The sequence below is a fragment of the Sorex fumeus genome, unplaced genomic scaffold (assembly GCF_029834395.1).
Source record: "Sorex fumeus unplaced genomic scaffold, SorFum_2.1 ptg000047l, whole genome shotgun sequence".
Taxonomy (NCBI): Eukaryota; Metazoa; Chordata; class Mammalia; order Eulipotyphla; family Soricidae; genus Sorex; species Sorex fumeus.
In genome coordinates this window covers 48,614,658-48,637,487 of record NW_026606104.1, presented here as the reverse complement: position 1 = coordinate 48,637,487, position 22,830 = coordinate 48,614,658, and the positions used below count along the sequence as shown (strand labels likewise).

At 56.7% G+C, this 22,830-nt stretch overlaps 1 protein-coding gene across 2 annotated transcripts in view; it reads left to right on the top strand.

Moving 5' to 3' along the window:
• The window catches only part of PHC2 (polyhomeotic homolog 2), a 110,735-nt gene that overhangs the window by 55,342 nt on the left and 32,563 nt on the right, over positions 1–22,830 (top strand). The window contains exons 3-8 of one of the 2 annotated variants that reach the window (XM_056122948.1): positions 1,102–1,260; positions 2,249–2,326; positions 2,609–2,773; positions 4,087–4,173; positions 5,196–5,508; positions 22,338–22,741. In XM_056122948.1, coding sequence (XP_055978923.1) covers positions 1,102–1,260; positions 2,249–2,326; positions 2,609–2,773; positions 4,087–4,173; positions 5,196–5,508; positions 22,338–22,741 — 1,206 coding nt within the window. Of the gene's footprint in view, positions 1–1,101; positions 1,261–2,248; positions 2,327–2,608; positions 2,774–4,086; positions 4,174–5,195; positions 5,509–10,213; positions 10,345–22,337; positions 22,742–22,830 lie in introns of those variants that run through there. The other variant, XM_056122949.1, reaches the window with a different exon arrangement.

The window sequence follows — 22,830 nt, the reverse complement described above, 5'->3', positions numbered from 1 at the left end:
AGGAGAGGGCAAAGGAGAATTGAAGAGAAGTGTGTCCCCAGGGCCTAGGCAAGGGGGGGGGGGGGGCGGGGATGCTGAGGGGAGCTTTTCTGGGGCTGATGGGACTTTGCAGGCAGGAAGCAGGAGGCTGGGGGGCAGGGGTGTGGAGCACCAGTGGGAGCAGCCCCAGCAGGAAGTTTGAGCCCTCAGAGTGCATGGCCTTGTGGCTGAGGCTGGCACCAGCTGGCCAAGCTTGTCTCTTCCCCCCCAACCCTTCCCTTCATCCTCCTTGCTTTCCTGTCACCCTCACTGGAGGCAAAAACCCAGGGAGAGGTTGCTCAGGGATGGGAGCACACGCCTTCTGTGTGCATAGACCCCAGTCCCATCCTTGGCACCACTTTCCACACCACCACCCCCAAAACCACCACCAGGCATGGCCCTGGTGGCCCCCGGAATGGCTGGTCCCTGGCAGTGTCACATTGTTGGACGAAATCATGGAACCTTCCAGCCAGGAAGCACCCTGGGGGCCCATGGGTGCTGCTTGGGGACACCCTTGCCACTAGCCTCTCCTCCCCTCCAAAAAAAAAAACCTGGAAAAAGGGGGCTGGAGCGATAGCACAGCGGGTAGGGCATTTGCCTTGCACACGGCCGCCCTGGGTTCGATTCCCAGCATCCCATATGGTCCCCTGAGCACCGCCAGGAGTAATTCCTGAGTGCATGAGCCAGGAGTAACCCCTGTGCATCACCGGGTGTGACTCAAAAAGCCAAAAATAAAGTTTTTTTTTTAAAAAAAAAAAAGAAGAATGGTGAGGGCAGGCAGTTCTGAAGGGGCCTGGGACAGAGGGGCCCTGGGTTTAAAGTGATTTGCACCTCAGGCTGGCTAGAATGTGGGCACGGCTTGGACGTTCCCAGGAGAACCAGAGCCGCAGCCTGGACCGAGACAAGCAGACAGGCCAAAGGCTTGGCCAGCGGGGTCTGACCGCCACCTCCCGGGAGAGTGCGGGTCACAGAGAGCCTGTGGGTCCTGGCCCCTCCGGGCCGCAGCCCGGGAGATGTGGGGCTGGCAGGGCCCGCGCCGTGCGGGCATTGGGCCCCTCGCTGAGCTCCCCGCTGCCTCCGCAGGTGATCCAGCAAGCCCTGCACCGGCAGCCAGGCACGGCGGCGCAGTACCTGCAGCAGATGTACGCGGCCCAGCAGCAGCACCTCATGCTGCAGACCGCCGCGCTCCAGCAGCAGCACCTGAGCAGCGCCCAGCTCCAGAGCCTGGCCGCCGTGCAGCAGGTGAGCGGCCAGGTCCAGGGGAGGCGGGCTCCGGCCTGGGCAGTGCGGGGGAGAGGCTCTGAGCGGTGACGTGGGCGGTCATTCGGCGCGAGGGGGCGGGGATGGGGCCCTCACGCTCCTCCCCCTCTCTGCTGGACCCTCAGTGCTCAGCACAACGGAAACAGGCGCTGAACACGCTCAGTGTCTGTGTTGGGTGGGTTTCCGCCTCCTTCCTCTGCGGTGCCTCTGGGAATGCACACACGGGAACACCCCCAGAGCTCGCCCCTCCTGCTCCTCGCGGCTGCTGTGCTGGAGGGGACCACCGAGCACTTGCCGAGGAGGACCCCGCCCATGCCGCCGATTGAGAGTGGCTAGTTCGTTCAGCTACACGGACATTCCCAGAGGCACCGCAGAGGAAGGAGGCAGAAACCCACCCAACACGGACACTGAGCGTGTTCAGCGCCTGTTTCCGTTGTGCTGAGCACTGGGGGTCCAGCAGAGAGGGGGAGGAGCGTCCACCAGGGTCCCAGACTCACCTGGAGCTGACCCTGCCGGGTGGGGAGGGGCCACACGAGGCTGGTCCAGACAGTGTGCGTGCTTGTGGCACAGCCCCTGGGTCAGCGGTGGGGGGGCCGAGGGAGAGCTGGAGACACCATGACCATCACCCTTCCAGTCCGAGGGCCGAGCCTTCCCCTGTCTGGTATGACTGGGAAGGATGGTGCTTGGGTCTGCATATGCTCCAGGTCTGTTCCAGATGACAAAAAATAACTGACCCGCTCAGAACCGATGCTGGGGCCACACTCTCAAACGCTGGGGGCCACGGTCCTCTTTTTGGCTTTGCTTAATGTCCACTTTAGAGAAAAGGAGGCGGGAGGCAGTGCCTGAAGTCACGTAGATGAGGGTCAATTCCAGGAAGTTCAGCTCCTCCGCATGGCCCAATAGTGCCCCTCTTAGGGGCAAGAGCCGGGGGTGTCATGGGGCTCGCCTGACCGGAATCCTTCTGTTCTAGGCCAGCCTGGTGGCCAGCAGACAAGGGAGTTCTTCCGGCAGCAGTGTGTCTGCACAGACCCCCGCCCAGTCAGCCTCGGTGAGTGGACAGGGCAGGCGGCAGGCAGAGCTCCCCGCTCGGGTCCAGCCCCATCCTCCTTGGCCGAGAGGCTGAGAGTCTCCTCCTCTTACCAGGAAAGACCCACGTGGGTCCCCCAGAGCTTCCCACGCCAGGCCTTCTGCTCGTGCCCCTCCAGAGATGGGCAGTGCTGGACCCTACCAACATACGGAAGGGGGAGGACAGGGAGGGGGCGAGGGGCAGGAGGTGCAGCGTGAGCCCACCGAGTGCCTCATCTCTGACCGCACGTGTCCCTCTCCTCAGATCAACCTGGCGGCCGCCCCAGCCGCGGCCCAGCTCATCAACCGGGCCCAGAGCGTCAACTCGGCCTCCGCCTCGGGCATCGCGCAGCAGGCGGTGCTCCTAGGGAACACGGCGGCCCCGGCCCTCACGGCCAGCCAGGCACAGATGTACCTGAGGGCACAGATGGTGAGTCCCCAGCGGACACTGCAAGATCAGAGAAGGGTGGGGAAGAAGCACCAGGGCACTGGGGCGTCAGATGGTGGGGGGGGGGTGTCGGTGCAGATAAAGGGGGTCCCAGAAGGGGAGGCAAGCTGAGCCCAAGGCTCCCTGACTCAGAAAGTGGCCTGTGGTCCCTCCTTTCCTTCTCCAGCTTCGCCTCCCTATCAGGAGCCCCTCCCCCACACTAATTCAGGGGAGAACCCCAGGGTCGTGCCCTCTAACCCGACACATGTGTTCTACAGAGACAGCGTCTACCCCCTTGCCCTGGTCCTGGCCCCCACTCACCCCTGGGCCAAAGGCCCCTGGAGCCCTGTGATGTGGATAGCGGCCGGCTCTAGGGACCGCCGCCACTGCCCTCCTCAGGCCCGGCTCTGACTGGGACCACCCTCCTGTCCACTAGTCGGGCAGGGCCCGTGGGCGCTGCAGCCGTCTCTAAAGCGCACGAGGCCCAGGCACCCAGCAGGCTTCTCAGATCTGGACAATTTCCCTGGGAAAATGGCTCCATGCCCTCGAAGAGGGAGGGAGGATGGCAGCTGGCTCTGTGCTGGCCTCTCCAGGTGCCCCAAGCCCCCTCGCCTCAGCCCCCCTGAGGACGGTTCCTTCCCACAGCTCCTGGCACCAAGTCCTCCACCCTCTTCGTCCCTGGGCCAGAACGGGCCACTTGCTGGTGCGTTTCTGCTCAGCTTCTAGCACTTGTGCCCCGGGTGCTGAGTTCGGGGTGGGCGGTCACCTGGGGGACCTACCTGTGAGCAGTGTCCACTGCTCCAGCCACCACACAGCCACAGGGGTCCTGGCCCACACCTGCCTACGCCAGGGCCTCCTTGGAACCTGCTCTGGGGAGGGCACTGTCATGACAGACACGAGGTGTCTGCAGCCCCTGGGAGCCTGGGCTTCACCCAGGGTTCTCATGCCCACACACCCCGTCTAGACTGGACTCAGAAATGACCATGCGAAGACGTCTCATTCAGTCCTTTCCAGAGGCGGGGCTTGGTTCCGGGCAGGCCCGGGGTCAGAAAGGGTCACGGAGGACGGGCCTGAGGGTGCTGTCTCACTGCCCCCCTGGTCCCTGCTGCCTGGTGTTCCGTGGTCAGGGGCCCCCTCCAGGATGTGCTCTGCAGAGGCTTCTGGGGCACCTCACTGACTCCCAAAGGCCCCTTCCCTTCCCTGTGCCCTCTCTCCCCTGCCCCCTCCCCCCGGGCTGAGCCGGCAGTGGCAGGCCCGGCCAGGTCACCTGGTGGGTAGCTGGGCGCCCAGGCGGCTCTGTTCCTTTGTCCCCCCAGCTCATCTTCACGCCCACGGCCACCGTCGCTACTGTGCAGCCTGAGCTCGGCACTGGCTCCCCCGCCCGGCCCCCCACCCCTGCCCAGGTGAGGACCCCATGCTGCTGGGAGGGCTGGGGGGAGGACATGACCCTGGATGGGCCTGACATGGGGGATGGGGAGAAGCCCTGAGGGCCCAAGGTGGGGGCCTCCTAGGAAAGAGGCAGGAGACGGGCGTCCCAGGGCTCACTCTCGGGGCTCCTTCGGGGGCAGTGCCTCTGTCCCCTGTCCCCAGAGAAAGGGCTCATCTGCCCCCCAGAACTGGGAGAGGGAGCAGAGAGCAGGGCACCGAGCAGATCTCTGCCCATCACCTTGCCCTCCACAGTACTCTCCAGCTCTTGCTCCTTAGAGGGTGCTCCCTTGGTTGGATGTGCTGGCACCTCTGGGAGCGAGCAGGAGTGGCTCAGCAGAGGGAGGAAGGATGAGAGTCCTCAGGCCCTGCCTCCTGCCGGGAGCGCACAGACGCTGTTTGACTGTAAATATTCTCTGCGCAGTGGGGCGAGAGAAACCCCTCCCATCCCGGGCTACAGGAGAGCCCTGGGAGGCACAGGAGCAGATGGTCAGACAGAGCCTGGCACAGCCCCTGCATGTCCAGCAGAGGGCACCAGTGACCGGGCCGAGTAACCGCTGGGATCCCGAATGAGTCTTGCAGGGAGGACCAGCCTTGCTGGTGACCTTCTCGCTGGTTTTGGCCTGTTCCACAGTGGGAAGTTCCAGGCCCCACAGTGTCTGGGAACTCCCTCCCGGATCCCTCGGCTCCATCCTGATGGCCTGGGGGAGAGTGAGCCCTGGTTCCTGGTCCCCCTGGGCTGCAGCCCGGACCCCCGCCCCTTTCCCAGAACTCTGTTTTCCTCCTAGTACTGAGTTCCACCACTCTCATCCCCTTCAGCAGCTCAGTCTGCGCCCCTGGTTCCTCTTTCTGTCCCCAACTCACACCCTCGCTCCTGCCCCGAGTGTCCGGCCCGCTGTCCTGCTGGGCCTCTCGCAGATAGATCTGTCCCTGTCTTGGCAGTGTGCTGGGGTGGCTCCCGCCCACGTGCTCGGAACTCCAGAAGATCCCTCTTTTCCAGGTCCAGAACCTGACCCTCCGAGCACAGCAGGCCCCAGCGGCAGCAGCCTCGGGGCCGCCCCCCACGCAGCCCGTGCTGCCCAGCGTGGCCCTGAAACCCACCCCCGGTGGCGGCCAGCCTGTGCCTGCCCCGTCCCAGGGCAGAAACACTGCCCAGGGCTCCCCCGCAGGTGCCAGGCCTGGCATCACCGACAGCGTTGCCGAACCAGCCCGGAAAGGAGATGGCAGCAGCAGTGTGCCAGGGAGCACAGAGAGCCGGGCTGGGCCCGGCCGCATGGTGCCCGCAGTGGCGGCCCACCCCCTCATTGCACCAGGTAAGAACTCCGGGGAGAAGGTGGTCTCGGGAGGGTCTGTGGTCCACGGGGAGCTTGAAAACTTGCCTTTCCCCCAGGATTTGGGTACCAGCCATGTCTGCGCGTGGGTCTCCCTTCTGCCCATCTGGAGATGCTCATGGGCCCAGGACTAACTAGACAGAGGCACAGAGGAACCACACTGGGCAGGGACCAGGGAGAAAGGGCAACAGGTGAAGCACGGTGTGCCTCCGCGCATACAGCAGACCCAGGCTCAATCCCCAGCGCCCTGTATGATGGGGCCCCGGGCCCCATCCGGAAGTGATCCCTGAGCGCAGAACCAGGAGTAAGCCCTGAGCACAAGACAAAACAATTGCACAGGGCAGGAGGGGAAGGGAACATTTCTCTTCTCGTCCTTCGTGAGGCATTTGTTGACTGATGTTTTACCAGCATTGTGGCCCGTTCTGGGGGTGCAGAGAAAAAGGGGAGGAGGACTAGACCCACCCTCACAGGAAGGCCTGGACTGAAGAGACGGGTGCTCCCAGGAAAGAGAGGGAGAGCTACGCGGGTAAATGGAGCTACAGAGGGTTCTTCGGCTCTGGGAAGGGTGACCAAGAAAGGCCCCACAGTGGAGATGGCACTGGAGAAAAATCCAGCAGGCTTCTTCCTAATCCAGCGGGTTGCTGGGGAGGTATGCCCGGTGCAGAGGGGAAATGGACCCTCCCTATAGCCAGCCGTCTTTCCCAGCCCGTTGTGGCCAATCTTGAAGCCGAAAATTCACCAGGGAACCAGCTGTTTCAGCACAGAACGAAGCAGGGTGGCAAGACTCACATCTTTGTATGCAGGAGAGAATCACCCCAGTCACCTCCCAAGACAACTCCTGCCCTTCCCCCCGCCCTCATCCTGACCCCTTCAGCGTTCCATCTCGCCTTCATTCTTTTTATTATTATTATTATTATTATTATTATTATTATTATTATTGAGTCATCATGAGATACAGTTACAAAGCCTTCATGTTTGAGTTTCAGTCATACAGTGATCAAACACCCATCCTTCCACCTGCCTCCGCCTATATATTTTCTACCACCAATATTCCCAACATCCCCCAACCCCATCCCACTCCTCCACCTGCCTCCATGGCTGACAACTTCCCCCATACTCTCTCTCTGCTTTTGGGTATTATGTTTTGCAATACAGATACTGAGAGGCTATCATGTTTGGTCCTTTATCTGCTTCCAGCACTCATCTCCCATCCCGAATGATCCCCCCAACCAGCATTGACTTAGTGATCCCTTCTCTATTCCAGCTGCCCTCTCCCCCAGCTCCTGCGGCGTTGCCCTCTTTCTTGGCCTATAGGAGACTAAGAGCTTCCTTGTTCCCAGGATGGTCAATACAACTCCTTGCTTAGGGAGCAACAAGGAGGGTGCAAACTCCCTTCCGTTTCGTGCACGGGGTCAGGGGGTGAGTGTGCGTAATTGTGGTCACAGGCGGCCACTCATGGCCAGGAGGGTGGTCCGAGACAAGAAAACCTGAACCCCCAAACATGGGGCAGTGGGTTGGAGCAGGGGAATGTTTGAAGCAGAGCATACACAAGGCAAGTGGAGTGACAGCCAGGGGACAGTCCCAGTTTAAGTCCTTTGTTCACCTTTTTGAGGGTCCCGGGGCAAAGGGTGAGTCTCTGCCTTCCAGAGGTGGGTACTGAGCTGAGACAGGCCCCTTAGTCTCTTGTTCTTCTAGATGTTTCTCTCTGAGATTAACCCAGTCTCTTACAGAGAAAAGGAAACTGAGACTCAGAATGGTAAAGATTGAAGGAATCTTACAGTGCTTTAATCGTCACTTGGGCTAAAACTCAAATCCCCAATTAGCATTTCTTCTACCCTCTTTTTGTTTGGAGAGGGGAACACACCTGGTGGTGCTCAGGGCTCACTCCTGGCTCTTCTGCTCAGGCGTCACTCTTAGAAGGCTCCAGGGATGAAACCTAGGACAGCCACCTAGTGCAAAACAAATGCCCTACTTGCCATGACCATCTCTTCAGCTCTCCTCTACCCTCTTATTCAACCTCTGAAGTCTAGAATCAGCTTCAAGACCCCAAATGGGTCCCTGTTAACTGTCTATGGTTTTCAGAGATAGTTTTGGTTTCTTTGGTTTTGGTTGGTGGCTTTTCTTTGGGTGTTTTTTTGGGTTTTGTTTTTGTTGGTGGTGGTGGTTTTTGTTTTGTTTTTGGTGGTGGTGGTGGTGGTGGTGGTGGTGGTGGTGGTGTGTGTGTGTGAGTGTCTGTGTTTGGGCCAAACCTAACTATGCTCAGGACTTACTCCTGGCTGTGCTTGGGGATCACTCCTGACAGGGCTCAGGGGATCATATGAGGTACTGATGTTGAACTCCGGTCAGGTGTGTGCAAGGCAAACGCCTTGCCCCCTGTACTCTCCCCAGAAACCCCCCCCCATTAACTTTTTAAACCTTTTATTTTAAATGTTTATGACTTAATATTAGTAAATGTCTTATTTGTACCTATTTTATAAACCAATATATCTGGGGCCACATAACAATTTCTCAGGTGAGAGCCCACAGATAATAAAGCAAGTATGGTACTTGCCTTGCATGTGGCCGGCCTCGGTTCAGTCCCCATATATGGTTCCCCAAGAGTGATCCCTGAGCTCAGAGCCAGAGAAAGCCCTGGGCACTGCGGGTATGGTCCAAATGCCACCCCCCCCCCCCCCGCAAATAATACATTTCTCAAGTGAAATTATATGGGTGGAGACATTTAAGACCTGCCCAAGAGGAGAGCTGAGGCTGTGCCATTCTCACCCAGGCCCAGACGTACATGCTTCGTCGACCTATGTCAGCCGCTCATGCAATAATTCTCGGGATCCGCGGGGAGGTGGCCCTGTTGGGGCTGGAGCAATAGTCCAGCAGGGAGTTTTCACATGCCTGACACACAATCAGCCATTTTTCCACCCTGAGCACTTCCAGGAGTGATTTCTGAGTGCAGAGTCAGGAGTAGCCCAGGGTGTAGCCCCGAAACAAAAAAGGAAAAGAAAAGCCAGTTCTCAGGGGTATTCCCGTGTGCCAGGTGAGCTAACCCCAGAGAGGGGCCTGCCTGGGAAAGGGCCCACGGTGTGCCAGCCAGTAACAGGCTGTTTGCAAGCCCCACACCTGCCTCGGACTCCGGAGGGAAGCAGGCGAGAAACTGGGGCTCTAGGGTGCGACCAGTGAGAAACTGGGGCTCCAGGGTGCGACCCAGGAACCCACCGCACCTGGAGCTCAGGCCAGAAACACACAGTTCCACATCCAGTTGAGTCAGATCCTGGGGGCCTGGCAGAGAGCCCCGTTTGCCCCCTCAGTTCTCACAGGAGCTTGGGGTTGCTCAGTCTTTCCAGTTCCTGACACAAGCCCCGGGGATTGCCCAGGGGGCTCCAGCCTCCCAGAAGCCTTTCTTCTCTGCCCCCTCTGCCTTTGCCCAGCCTCTCTCCCCCTCCTCCGTCCATCCCTTTCTCCCTCTCTGCTCTCCCCCTTCTCTCTCCTTTTGTCTCTCTACCCCTTCTTCCTCTCCTCTCTGCCCTGCTCTCCCTTCTCCACCCCCCTGCTCATCTCTCCCTCCCTCCCTCCCTCCCTCCCTCCCCCCCTACACACACACACACACACACACACACACACACACACACACACACACACACACACCCTGCTCAGGGCTACTCCCAGCACAGTGCGTGGGGGGCCATGCGGTGCTGGAGGTCAAAGCCAGGGCTCAGCCTTCAGCCACCCCATCCAGGCTCAGGGATCTGTTCTCATGAGCCTGCTGAAGGGCCCCCTCCTGTGAGCGACAGGCTCAGGTGCCAGGCCCAGGTGTGCTCCAGCGTGTGTGACTCTGAGCGGTAGGGGTCGGGCCAGGTGCCGCCTGCACAGAAGCTTCCAGGAGCAGCTGGGAGCTGCCTTGGATGCCCCGACCACCCCCCCCCGCCCCACCCCAAACCAGCCCCCAAGACACCACCCACGGGCTTTGCATTGTGGCTGCCTCCTGTCTTCTCCCGGTGAACCCTGGAGCTCCTGACCCACCTCCCAGCAAAAGGCTCCACACAGAAGAGCACATTCGAAACCCCTGTCCACCTGGCCCTGCAGGGAGGCCAGAGCACCTGGCTGGCCAGTCTGCCCACCTGGAGGGGGGGGGGGGCGGCTGGGAGGAGAGAGAGGAGGAGGGAAGGAGGGAGAGAGAAAGAAAGGGGAGAGAGGAAGAGAGAGACTGAGAAAGAGATGGAGGGAGGAAGAGAAAAAGAGGGGGGAGAGAGAGAGAAAGGGGGGGAGAGAGAGAAAAAGGGGAGAAGAGGAGGGAATGGGGCCAGCACTTTTTTTTGTTGTTGTTACTGTGTTACTGGAGCATTTTGGGAGCTGGCTGGCTGCCCCCAGGGAAAGAAGCTGGTAGAAACTTGTGGGGGGTGTGGGGGTGTGGGGAGTGTAGCCAAGTGGAATGGTGGGGGGGGGCTGCTTCCTCCCCAGGCAGGCAAAGCTAGTCCCAGCTGGGCCTGCTCCCCCTGACAGCTGTTTGGGGGCACAGCACCTCCCCCAGGGCTCACTCCCTGCTGTTCCCGCTCCTGTCACCTTGGCAACGGCTTCTTTAGGCTCCACAAATAGAAAAGGTCCCTTATGCCCCCGAAGGGGTGGGTTGGGGGGTGGGGGAGGGGCGCAGGGGTGGAGAACAAGTCCTCGAGGTGGGGCTCCTGCGGGGTGCAGGACGGAGCCAGGAGGCCTCCGGAGGGGCTGGCGAGTTTGGGGTGGGGGTCCCGGGGCCATGTCCCCCGCTGGGAGGCCTGTTTCTCGGGGCTCGCGGATAAACTTCAGGCCTTGAGCCCGCGCTTTGGCCTAAAGGTGAGGAGGAAGTTGCTGCCGGGGAGGGAGCTGCTGGGGTGGGTGGGAGGGGGCGCTGGGGGGCCTGGGTGTGGGGACCCTTGCTGTGCGTCCCCCTGTGATCTCGTGGCTCCAGTCGCCAGGTCTTTGCTCCGTCTCCGTGTCCCTCCTTTCCGTGAGGAGAGCTGCCACACAGTGGCTTTGTTCTGTCACAGAGCGGGCTTGTGTCTGCCGGCCGACAGTGCTGCAGGCCGGCTACGCTGCCCTCCCAGGCCCTGGGGCTAGACGTGCACCCCCTTAGAGGCCCCGCGCCGGTTATCCAGCCGGATTCAACACTTTCCACCCCCCACCCCGCGCCCCCAACTGCCATGGTAAAACCATGCAGCTGGCCAGGAGGGTGCCCTCAGCTCCCCGCCGCAGGCCAAATCTAGGTGTCCGAGAATGTCCTGCTCGGAGCTCAGCTCAGAGGACACGCGCGTGAGTGGCAGACCGGCCGCGGGGACACTTCAGGGGGCTCTGGATTGGTGAGCCTCCCTGTTGCCCTGCCGTGGCCACCAGCCCAGCGTCTGGCACCTGGCAGTCACGACTCCCAGCAGGGTGGCAGCTTGTGCCCCCCGCCCCCCCCCCCCAGCACCCAAAGAAGTTCCTTACCTACCTGCCTCATTCAATCCCAGCCTTGGTGATGCCATTTCACAAAAGAAGCGGCTGTGGTGCAAAAAAAGAAGGATGGACTATCCTCCAAAGAGATTTTTCTCTGGGCTGGAGCTATAGTACAGCAGGCTCAATCCCCAGCACCCCCTGTGTGACCCTCTGAGTCATCCAGGAGTAAGCCCTGAGCACCGCTGGGTGTGACACCACCCCACCCCCACGCACACACAAAGTTTTTCTCTGCCTTTTAAATTATTCAATTCAGCTCAGCCTACTCTCAATTAGCACCTTGTAAGGGCTAACCCTAATGCTAACCATCTGGGAGATAGAGAGATTAGCCAGAGTTTAAATTATAATAGGGGCTGCGGAAACTTGAGTTGAGGGGCTGGGGAAACTTGAGTTGTGCCTTGAAAAAGGAGTTCGGTTCAAGACTGGAACAGAAGGGAGATTATCTCAGCTGGCACCCAGAGCCTGGAGAAGTGGGAGGCCTTTGAGTCGGTGGCCGTGTGTGTGTGTGTGTGTGTGTGTGTGTGTGTGTGTGTGTGTGTGTGTGTGTGTGTGCGCGTGTGTGCGCGCATGTGTGTGTATGCGTGCGTGCGTGTGTATACGTGTGTGTGCGTGCGCATGGGGGAGGGGGAAACATCCACATGGGACAGCCTGCGCTCTGCTCACCGTGGGAGGGGTGTGTGAGCAGTAGCCCGCTGCCCCTGCTCCTGCCCCTTCCTCGTAGCACAAGGCGCCCAAAGGACTCAGCCAAGGGCCCAGAGAGACAGGACATCAGGTAGGGTGCTCACTTGCATTCAGCCGTCCCCAGCACCCCAGATGGTCCCCTGAGCCCTGCCAGGAGTAAGCCTTGAGCACAAGCAGCTGTGCCCCCCTCACCCCCCGCCAAAAAAAAGCCTGAGCCCAGCTGCTGTCTTCCCCTGTGCTCACTCAGGTGCCTTGACCTAGCAGAGGTAGCATTCCGCTCGCCTGTCATCCTCTTCCCTTCCCCTCAGTCTGTGGGATTCGCCTTGTGGACACACCCCACCTGCCCGCATGCACCTTCTGTTCATTGACGAGGGTCCATGGACTCAGGGGAACCCAGATGGCTTCAGACTCCCGTCTGCAGCCTCATGCCTCAGGGCACACTGCTTGGTTTTTGGCTTGGGGTCCTCAGCCGACAGGGCTGCTCCCAGCACAGTGCTCAGGGCTTGCTCCTGGTGGTGCTGGGGGTCTAACGGGCCGGTGCAGAGCTCAGCTCAGCCAGGGACTGGGAAGCCCCTCGGGCTCCTCTCCCAGGGGACAGAGCCCTGATGGGAAAAGCAGAGGCTCCCACTTAGCTCTGGTTTCTGACCCAGCTTCATCACTGACTAGTTTTACGACCCTCATCAAGTTACTTAATCTCTGTAAACCTCAATTTCCTCATCTATAAAACAAAGATGATTGTGTTTACCACCGGCTGTAAAGATGAATGCGATGACCTTAAAGGGACCTGGCAGGCGTGTGCACAGCTAGCAGGGGTCTGCCTCCTGCCCTCCGCTCAGTGCAGCACCCTCGCCCTCGTCTGGGTGCTATGCCTGCCTCGTGCCCGCTTCCTGCTGAGCTGACCCCCAGCACATCCCCCTCACAGCTGCTAGGATCATCTTCTTCGGAGATGATTGCCTTCTGAGGTCAACTCATTATCAGTGGTCACACCTAAATCTTTGCAAGGAGCTCGGCTAGTAGCAAGGTAACTTCTGGGTGGCCATGGGGCGGGGGGGCTTGGGAGGCTTTCAAGACCCCTCCCCCAAGTGCCCACTGAGTCCCGCTCAGTCTTTGGGCTTCCTCCTGCAGCTCCCCTGGCTCTTCCTTTTGCATCTGCCCTGCCCTGCTGTGGGCTTGCGTGGGCCTCCGCCTCCCTGCTTTCTGGCCTAAGCTCCCTTTTCCTCACCCTTCCCTCCAACATGACCTGCACAGTTCCCATCTGTCTTCAGCAAGTGCTCTGAGGCGTGCCTGGCGGCACAGGGGGAGAGCCGGGTGCCCGGACTCTTCCCGGCACCGTGTAGAGAGGGATGTGCCTTGTCGGGGATGGGACTTGGGCCGACACGCTCGCTCGGTGTGTGCTCAGCATGGCAGCTCCCTCTGAGGCTTGCTGCCTGGTTCAGCTGACTCCTGCTCTCTCTCTCTCTCTCTCTCTCTCTCTCTCTCTCTCTCTCTCTCTCTCTCTCTCTCTCGCTGGCAACCTTTTGGGGGGAGGGAGGGTATTTGTTATAGGTAATGCACCAGGCAGTACATGGCAAATGAAGGCAATTTTTCTTCATCGACAGCACTGTAGAAATCACGGGGAAAATTCTCTCAGCTCTTACTTGTTTTAAAAAAAAAAGTCATGTTGCTTGTAAAATAAAATGGAACTCAGCCTATTTATCTGCCTCACAGGCGTTTTGTTAGAAATGAGAGTCAGCTTATAAAAATGCTTTGAGAGGTTCACAGCAACGTACAAACAACAGGTCATATTTTAAGACTCGCTGCCATGTGTTGAGCACCCACGAGCTATGAGCAAAGTCAGCGTTCCTCTTCGTGCTTTAATTAACCATAATGCCCCACTTGGTGCTAAGCTTTACTCCGTGTGGCGTGTATCCTCCTTTACAGAGAGGACATCAAGATTCAGAGAGGTTAAGCAAGTTGTTTAAGATTGCGCAGCTTTTCATTCCTGTGGTAGAACCAAGAATCAGACCCTGGCCTGTCTGACTCAAACTCCCATGTGTTTAGCTTAGACCATCCTTCATCTCCCTGCCGAGGGTGAGGCAGCCTAGAAATGCCAAAGCAAGTTTCCTTTTCACCATCCCAAGTTGCCTTATAAGGAATCCTGGTCACAGGACAGTTGGCAGTTTTTCCAGATGGCAGCAGAGCAGGCAAAAGACATTAAATGCAAGGAAGGAGAGGACCACAGAGCCCCCTTGCTTTTGTAACAGTTTCTGATTAAGGAGAAACTGCCCTTATCTCTGCTTCTCCTCTCAAGCTCCCATCCATCAGCCCAGAGGGGCTGACCCGGGAACTCGGTGGCTGTTTTCAGAGTTTGGGTTTTTGTGTGCTCGTTTTGGGGCCATACTTGGCAGTGCTCAGGGCTTACTCCTGGCTCTGCGCTCAGGAGTTATTCCTGGCAGTGCTCTGAGCACCATATGGGGTGCCGGGGATCAGACCTGGGTCAGCCGCATGTAAGGCAAATGCCCTCCCCACTGTGCTATCGCTCCAGCCCCGTTTCTGGGTTTCCTGTAAGGAGCGTCCTTGTCCGCTGATGTGAGTGAGAGGCTCTGACCTCTAGCCTCAGTCCCAGTTACTCCCCAGGTCACATCTTAGGGCTGGGGCTGTAGCACAGCGGTAACAGTCCCTGTTGTGCATGTATGAGGCCCCGGCTTGCATCACCAGCGCTCAGGGAACAAGCCCAGTATGCATTGCTGGGGGGAGCAGTCCTGGAGGACAGTCCTGCCATCTCTCAGGCCCACCTAACTTGCCCACTGTTCTCGCTCCTGTCCCCAAACGTGGTGGCTCCAGCCGGCCCATCCCTCCAGGTCCCTGAATACAATGTAGAAGTTTGGAGTTTGGGTTTGGGTTTGTTTTTTAGACTTGTGGGCCACAAAAAAAAAAAAAAAAAAAAAAAAAAAACAGTGTGCTCAGGCCTTATTCCTGGGTTTTGTGCTCACAGGGGGACCATATGCAATGCCAGGGATCAGACGCGTGCAAGGCAAGTGCCTTAACCCCTGTCCTGTCTCTCTGGCCCCCGGTAGTTTTTCGCCTTTAATTCTTGCCCTGTGTTATTCTTTTTGACATGTTCTTAAACTCTGAATCCCTGTGAAATGCTTCCATCCTGAACCCCTTCTGAACCTCTGCACCCCTTCCTAAGCTAAGCCTTTTCCTCTGTTCTCACTAGTCTGCGCTTATCTCCACAATCTGCTCGGCCGTGTCCGTTTACCATGTCTCCCCTTCTATGGTGTAATCTAATCTGTCCTGGGCCCCAGCACCTTCTATAGGCCTTGGTCTGTAGAAGGTGCTAAGGATGATTGGTGAGTGAATGAAGGGTGAAGAGTACCTCTTCAATTCACTTTCACTTAACCTCTGACCGGTGGTGGTTAGTAAAAAGTGAAGTTATTCCTCTCCCTGGGGCATCCTGCCCGTCCCTGTAGACCAGGAACCGCCAACTGGGTCCAGTTACAGCAGATTTGCACAGGCTTCTAACCAGTGACTGGCCTTCTGGAAGTTCTGTCCTGTGGCACAAAGATTCCCAGCCTTTCTGGGATGGAGCCTTTCCTTTGGTCTTGAACCCGGGATCAATAGAGACCCACTGTTGACAAGGGGCATCCGGAAGGAGACCTGCTGGGTAATCCCTCACAGCTGGGGAGCACCTTAATTCTTCTTCTTTTTTTTTTTTTTTTTTTTTTTTTTTTGCTACAGCCATGGGTTTGGGAGGGTGAATTGGCCTCTTGAGGTCCTAACAGACTCTCAGGTTAGAGTCCCTGCAGGAGGAGGAGCTTTCTCAGAATCCAGTTACAGGCTCCGTTCCCAGGATCTGCCCCTGCTCCAGGACAGAAAGGGCTGATGAGGCCCCGTCCATCCGTTGATCCAGTTCCATCTTCCTAGGAGGCTATAGCCTTCCCAGTAGCAGAGGAAAGAGTTGCTGGGATGTGGATAAATGAAAAATGATGCCACTGCCCACTGGGGAAAAACGGAAAGAAAGATCTAGAGAGATTTCTGGGACAGAGTCCCACAAAGGGACGCCCTAGCTGTAGGGAAAGAGGTGGGTTTCCTCTAGCATCGAGGTCAGAGTGGGAAACGCCCTCTGAGGTCTTGGAGCACTGTAGCACTGTCCTCCTGTTGTTCATTGATTTGCTCGAGCAGGCACCAGTAATGTCTCCATTGTGAGACTTGTTGTTACTGTTTTTGGCTTATCAAATACACCACGGGGAGATTGCCAGACTCCACCATGCAGGCGGGATACTCTTGGTAGCTAGCCAGGCTCTCCAAAAGGGACAGAGAAATTGCACCCGGGCCAGCGTGGAAGGCAAACGCCCTACCTGCTGTGCTATTGCTCCAGCCCAAGGCCTCAAAGAGGGAGAAAAATTCATCTTCTCCCCACAATTAGCAACAGACATTTGCTGAGCCTCTGTGAACACATAGAATATGATGTTGAATAAAATAGCCTTACAGCCTTCTAGTTAATGCACATTTTTTTTGAAGTTTTAATAAAGAAAAGAAAAAGAAACAAAAGACATGTCATTGAGGGGCTGGAGCAATAGCATAGCGGGTAGGGCGTTTGCCTTGCATGCAGCTGACCTGGGTTTGATTCCCAGCATTTGATATGCTCCCCCAGAGCACTGCCAGGAGTAACCCCTGTGCATCGCCGTGTGTGACGCAAACAACAGCAACAACAACAACAAAAAGACATGTGATTGACTCCAAAGGCAGTTTAGTTTGGTGAATAAATGCACAAAAGATTAAAGTAGTCCCATGTTCCATCTGAGACACCGTTGACTATCAGATGTGCTTTTGTGTTATCTTTCACAAAAGAAAGCAATGCCAATTAAACCCGTACCATCCCCTGCAGTACGTATTCAGAAGATGTTAAAATGTGTGTGTGTGTGTGTGTGTGTGTGTGTGTGTGTGTGTGTTGGGGGGAGGGGGAGGGGAATTGGAGGCCTGGAGAAATAATCAATGAAATACGTAGACAGGATAAATCACGAATGAATCAAACAAACAATAGAAGCATTCAGGAATTCTGAGGGAAAACACATAATTGAGGGTTAAGGCAAACAGAAAAAAATAGGAGCCGAGCCAGGACCCAAAGAAGCGTAAGTCTTAAATCACCGAAGCAGAAGGGCATTCCGGAAGATGGAAGCTCTGAAAGGGAATCCTAAAGGCTCCACAGGATGTATTTTATGGACAGTGAGTAGAGCAGTGAGGGACACCGGACGTGAGCAGAGGCTGGACAGGTGGAGGGTCTTCAAGAAATCAGAATGTTGTTCAGATCAAAGTGGCCACTGAGTTAGACCCATATCATCCAGGTTTTAAGGGGAAAACTTTTTGTGGGACACACAAGCTGAAGTTCCTACATTCTTCATTTGATCTTAGCCAAAAGCCGAGAAGTAGTGTTCCTGCATGTCTCCAGCCAGCCAGCCAGCCAGCAATACTGATGGAACATATAAATTCGGGGTACTTGTTGGGAACTTTTTCCTCTCTTTGTTTTTTCTGACAAGCTGGCTGTGTTCTGAGATCAGTTCTGCTAGGGTTTGGAGGATTATATGTGTTGCTGGGGACCGAACTTGGGTGGGCTGCATGCAAGGAAAGCACCTTACCTCACAGTATTATCCTCTCCAGCCACAAAGTTTGAGGTACTTTGAATGGAAAAAAGGAATCATGTCAGCTCTCCCAAATGAAGGAGATGGACCCCTGCAGTGACTGAGCAGGGTCCATCACTACCCCAGGGTTTTGATTTTGGTTTGCATGGTTTAGCGGCCACACTCAGCTGTGTTAAGGAATTCCTTCTGGCTCCATGCTCATGGATCACTCTTGGAATGCTCTGAGGACCATATGTGCTTACAGGGATCAAACCCAGGTTATCTGTGTGCAAGGCAAGCACCTTACCTGCTGTGCTGTCTGTTTGGCCTATTTCCATTTTGTTGCTGTTATTGTTTGTTTTGGGCTGGTGCGATAGCACAGCAGTAGGGCGTTTGCCTTGCTCGTGGCCCAGCCTGGTTGAGACAGGTTTGATTTCTCCACCCCTCTCGGAGAGCCCTGCAAGCTACCGAGAGTACCTCGCCCGCATGGCAAAGCCTGGCAAGCTACCCGTGACGTATTCAATATTCCAAACATAGTAACAACAAGTCTCACGATGGAGACATTACTGGGCCCGCTCGAGCAAATCAATGAACAATGGGAGGACAGTGCTACAGTGCAGTGCTATTGCTTGTTTTGGGGCCACGCCTGGCTATGCTCAGGGCTTATTCCTGGCTCTGCACTCAGGGATCACTCCTGGTGGGGCTCAGGAGACCAGTGTGGGGTGCCAGAAATCGAACCCAAGCTGACCATGTGCAAACTCCCTACCTGCTGTGTTCTCTCTCCAGTCCACTGCCAGTTTTTAAGACAATGACTCAGAGTCACCAGGGGCAGCCCCTGGCCCTACACCAGGCTGCTGGTCAGGGGCGGCACTCGCATCCAGATGCTGGCTTGTTCTCTGGAGCGCACCCTTCACCACTGGACACTGCATCTGAAGAGGCAATGCTGTGAGGGAGCTCAGAAAAGCTGGGAGGAAAGAAGAGGCCGGTGTGGGTCAGGGAAGCAGGCAGGGCTGCTGCTAGGCCCCCAGACAGTCTCTACGGGGAAGATGGCTTGGGTTAAAGGAATAGAAACGCAAAGGATAGTTTATGTCAGAAAGAGGTTTTTCGTTTGTTAGGTTTTTGTTGGAGGGAGAGGCATACCTGGTGGTGCTCTGGGCTTATTCCTGGTGTTCAGAGATCACTCCTGTCTTGTAGGGGATGAGGGATCAAAGCCAGGTCAGCTGTATACAAGACAAGCACCCTACCCACTGCACAATCTCTCCAGCCCAGTTTTAGTTTTTTCATTGGTGGAAGATGAATTTGCAATACCTCTCCAAGGTGGGTTAGAGATAAGAAATGGGACTCAGAAATACCAATGAGAAAGTTACTGTAGTTGTTTAAGGATACCGGGCCCAGGGCAATGCTGAAAAATCATGATCTCCTTTTCTTTAGTCTTAAAAGGGTCACAAAATCACAAATCACAAATCATCCTGTTATTCATCGATTGCCTCGAGCAGGCCCCAGTAACGTCTCCTTCACCCTAGCCCTGAGATTATATTCAAGGCTCTTTAGGAGAATGAGACCCATCATTGTTACTGGTATTTGGCATATTGGGTACGCCACAGGGAGTTTGCCAGACTCTGCCGTGTGGGCAGGCTACATTCGGTAGCCTGCCAGTTTGTCAAAAGTAGGAATGAGATAATAAGATGTCATAATAAGATGTCACGGGTAAGGATGTGTATACACTCCCACAAATGCCTTGGAGACTGATCTAAGAACTTTAAGCTTCCACGGGCTTTGTGCCCAGCCCAAGCATATACTAACATCGTTGATTCTAAAATAATGGTCTTGGGTTTATCAAGTAGGGCGAGGTGGGGGAAGTGTAAATCCAATGGTGGAGTTCCGAAGGACTTTCCCTAATTATTATAGACCCTAGGGATTTAGGATAGTTTTCCTTGCTAAACTCCTTTTTCCACTTTGTAAGTCCTGAATTTTGTGTTATTTTCCTAGGGATAGTCACCCCTGTCAAATGGTTAATCTATTCCAACCGTGCTGTCTCCCAGATAAAACTCCAAAGGCTGAGAATGAGGCTCAGGCAGCAGGACCCCAGACAAGCACAGGGCAGTGCCCTGACTCCTCTGGGCCCCAAGACCACTCCATGGCCCACCTTCAGCAGGGGAGGGAAGCCCCCAGGAAAACTATGCCTGGGCAGGATTTCATGATTCAGTAACAAGAAAGAGATGTCCTCCTTCACTTGGCAGTGATTGTGTCTGTCCTTCTGAGGCTCTCTTCAGCGGGGAACTACATAGCATCTGTCAAATCCCTCCAGATGCCTGAGCAACGTAAAACTCCCAGTTGTGGGACCGGAGAAACAGCTCGATGGGCAGAGTACGTGCTTAGTATGTAGGAGCCCCTGGTTTGAGCTCCTGGGCACCGTTAGGATCCGTGGCAGCACTGAGCTGGGAGTAGACCCTGAGCACTTCTGGGTACGAGCCAGAAGCAAAAAAAAAAAAAAGAGAGAGAGAGATAGATCATACGTGAGCCTTGGAAATCTATTCCTGGGGTCATTAGTTTCCCCCTTCCCACCCCGAGAGGACCGCCAAGTGTCCTGTAGACCCCAGCACCCTCACCACCACCACCCCCAAAAACAAGAAAAAGGAAAAGGAAAACAAATGAGCAAAAATGTCAACCGTGAAGTTCGCTTGGTTATCCATCCTTGCCAGGTGGTTGTTTTGAACTGCCCTGTAAGGTCTTAGTCTGGGCTTAGGTTGGGGTCAGGGGCAGTGCCAACTGATCAATACCCTCTGACAGGTCCACCCTCACCTCCGCCCCCAATTCCTCTCACCCTTCACGTTTCCCTCGTCCATCCCTCACTGCCGTCCGAACTGGACCCTGGGGACACCCACAGTCCCACTTCTCTGCCGACTGTTCTTTGCCAGGGACCCCTTTGTTTTTCCTTCTCGCTTCTCTCTGTCATCCTCTCTTTCCCATTCCTATTGGTCTTTTGCCTGGAACTCCCCACGGCACCATGATAAGCTCGTGGGAGACTTGCATGAAAATTCCTGCCCTCACTCAGTATGAAATCTGCTCACTCGTGTATGCCTGGAGGTCTCACAAGCAAGATGCTCATATTTTTAGGCTATGTCCCTAAGACTCAGGGACTATTTCTGACTCTGTGCTCAGGACCTGGTGAGTTTCAGGAGATCATCAGGTGCCAGGACCCACGCAGGGGTTTTGCATACAAGCCAAGCTCCTTACCCACTGTACTATCTCTCTGGCCCATAAAATGTTAGCTCAGAACCCAGAATTTGCCTTTATCCTTCTTGGCTGGGAAACTTGCTTTTAGAACATCATATCTGGCCTTCAGGCCATGGCCTCCCGGCCCCACTGCAGAACACAGCCATTGTCCGTGGCTCCCCAGGTCATTGCCACTGTCCACAGCGCCCAGCGGTTGAGGTCTCTGGAGGAGAACGGGACAGAGCGAGCAGCTGGAGAACAGCTACTCCCTCAGCTGAATTTCCTGAATCCTGACTAACCACAAGGCTTGTGCTCAACATCGAAGGACTCACTGAGAGTGTAGACGCCCCCCTGCCCCCCAAACCCCCTTCAGGAATCTGCCTGGCTCCAAGGGAAAAAGGAAGGTCAGCCACAGGTGGGGTCAGGCACAGCCAGTTCAGGACAGTGAGTTCATGAATGTGGCCACCATCTCCCCACAGCCGCCACATGACGTTCTGCATCAAGGAAAGGCTCCGGGTTGGTTTCTGACCACTTGATCTGGAAGGGAAGATAGCTAAGAAACAATTAGCACCCCTTGGGGCTGGAGTGATAGCACAGCAGATAGGGCGTTTGCCTTGCACGCTGCCGACCTGGTTTGATTCCCAGCATCCCATATGTCCCCTGAGCACCGCTAGAAGTAATTTCTGAGTGCAGAGCCAGGAGTAACCCCTGTGCTTCACTGAGTGTGACCCAAAAAGAAAAAAAAAACCAATTAGCACCCCAGAGTGACACACGGCAGTCTGACCGCAATAATCAAGATGCTCCAAGAACCTAAACCCGGCCTGAAGGACCGCACACAGCTGCATGCCCCGCCACGCCAGTCACGTCACTTCTGTCATTCGACACACGGGCTTTTCCTCGGCTCACCACCACATCCGCTTTCAGGCTGGGAGCAGTTCTTATTTCCAGGTTTTAGATGCGGCAGTGTGAGGCCTGGAGAGGTTAAGCAGCACAGCCACGGCCCTGTAGAAAGCGGCGGCTCTCAGTCTGCTGCCGATTCTGGAGTCCACAGCATGACCAGCTCTTGCTGGCAGAGGTGGTCTGAGAAGACCAGGAGGGGGGCTGGGGAAATGGCTCAGTACTCAGGGCCACTTGGGCACCTGCATCCAAGCTCAAACCCTGGAACCACAGGACTCCTAAGTACTAAGGGGGGGGGGGGGTAACCCCGGAGATCCCCTGGGTGTGACGTCTGAGTGTCCCTGGGCCCTGTTGGGAGGACTCTGGTGGCTCTCTGCATTGCAGGACCTAAGCAGCTCTAAACCCTGGGGCTCCAGACTTGAATTGAACTTCCTCGTTGACTGGGAATTTCCAGGCGGGGCCCCTGGGATCTCTGAGCACCACATGGCCCCCACTACCCTCCCACCCCACCAAGAAATAAAGCACCAGCCAGACAGAGCTGAAATAAAGCACTAGCCAGACAGAGCTGGGCAGGGGCAGGGAGGGCCCGTGGACACATGGCAGGCAGAGAGAAAGGCCAGGGTAGGCCTGCATGGTGTGGAGGAAGGAGCAAAGGTGCCGAGGAGCGTCGGGTGTCTCTCTGAGCAGCTGGAGTGAACAAAGAGAAGAGAAGAAGATGGGTTTTGCCTTGTGTTTTGAGAGGCCACCCCCAGGCGCAGGGTCTCAGCAGAGGAGGAAAGCGAGAGAACAGAGAAGGGTGCGCCCATGGAAATAACCAAGCCAGGCTCCAGGGGAAGATGAAAGCAAGACGCAGTGGCGGGGGCGGCTGAGGGGGGCTGCTCTGTGGGGGGCGATGGGAGTGGGGGCCACAGAGAGGGGGACTCACGTCAAGCCATGCCAACTGACTTGGCCTCTCCCCTCCAGCCTACACCCAACTCCAGCCTCATCAGCTCCTCCCACCACCGGCCTCCAAGCACCTGCAGCCCCAGTTTGTGATCCAACAGCAGCCACCGCAGCCGCCGCCACCGCCGACCCGGCCATCTCTCCAGGCCCAGGCCCACCCCCAGCTCCCTCCGGGCCCGTCCAGCTTGACCCTGCAGCCGGGCTCCGAGGCCCAGGCCATGCCGCTAGGCCCCGTGACCCCCACACTGCCTCTCCAGGGCCCCGCTGCCAGTTTGCACAAGCCCAGCAGTGCGCAGCAGGGCCACCCGCCCAGCCCTGACGCCGGGCCTCACAATGGATACCCTGAAGTCCTGCCCCACGCCCCACCGCGCAGGTTCCAGCACGCCTCGGCTGTCATCTTGCAACTCCAGCCCGCTTCACCAGTGGTGAGTGAGCCCACGGCGCGGGGCAGGGAACCAGAGGGACAGGCAGAGCTCTGGCCAGATCCCGGGCACATCTGGCCATGCTCCCTGGT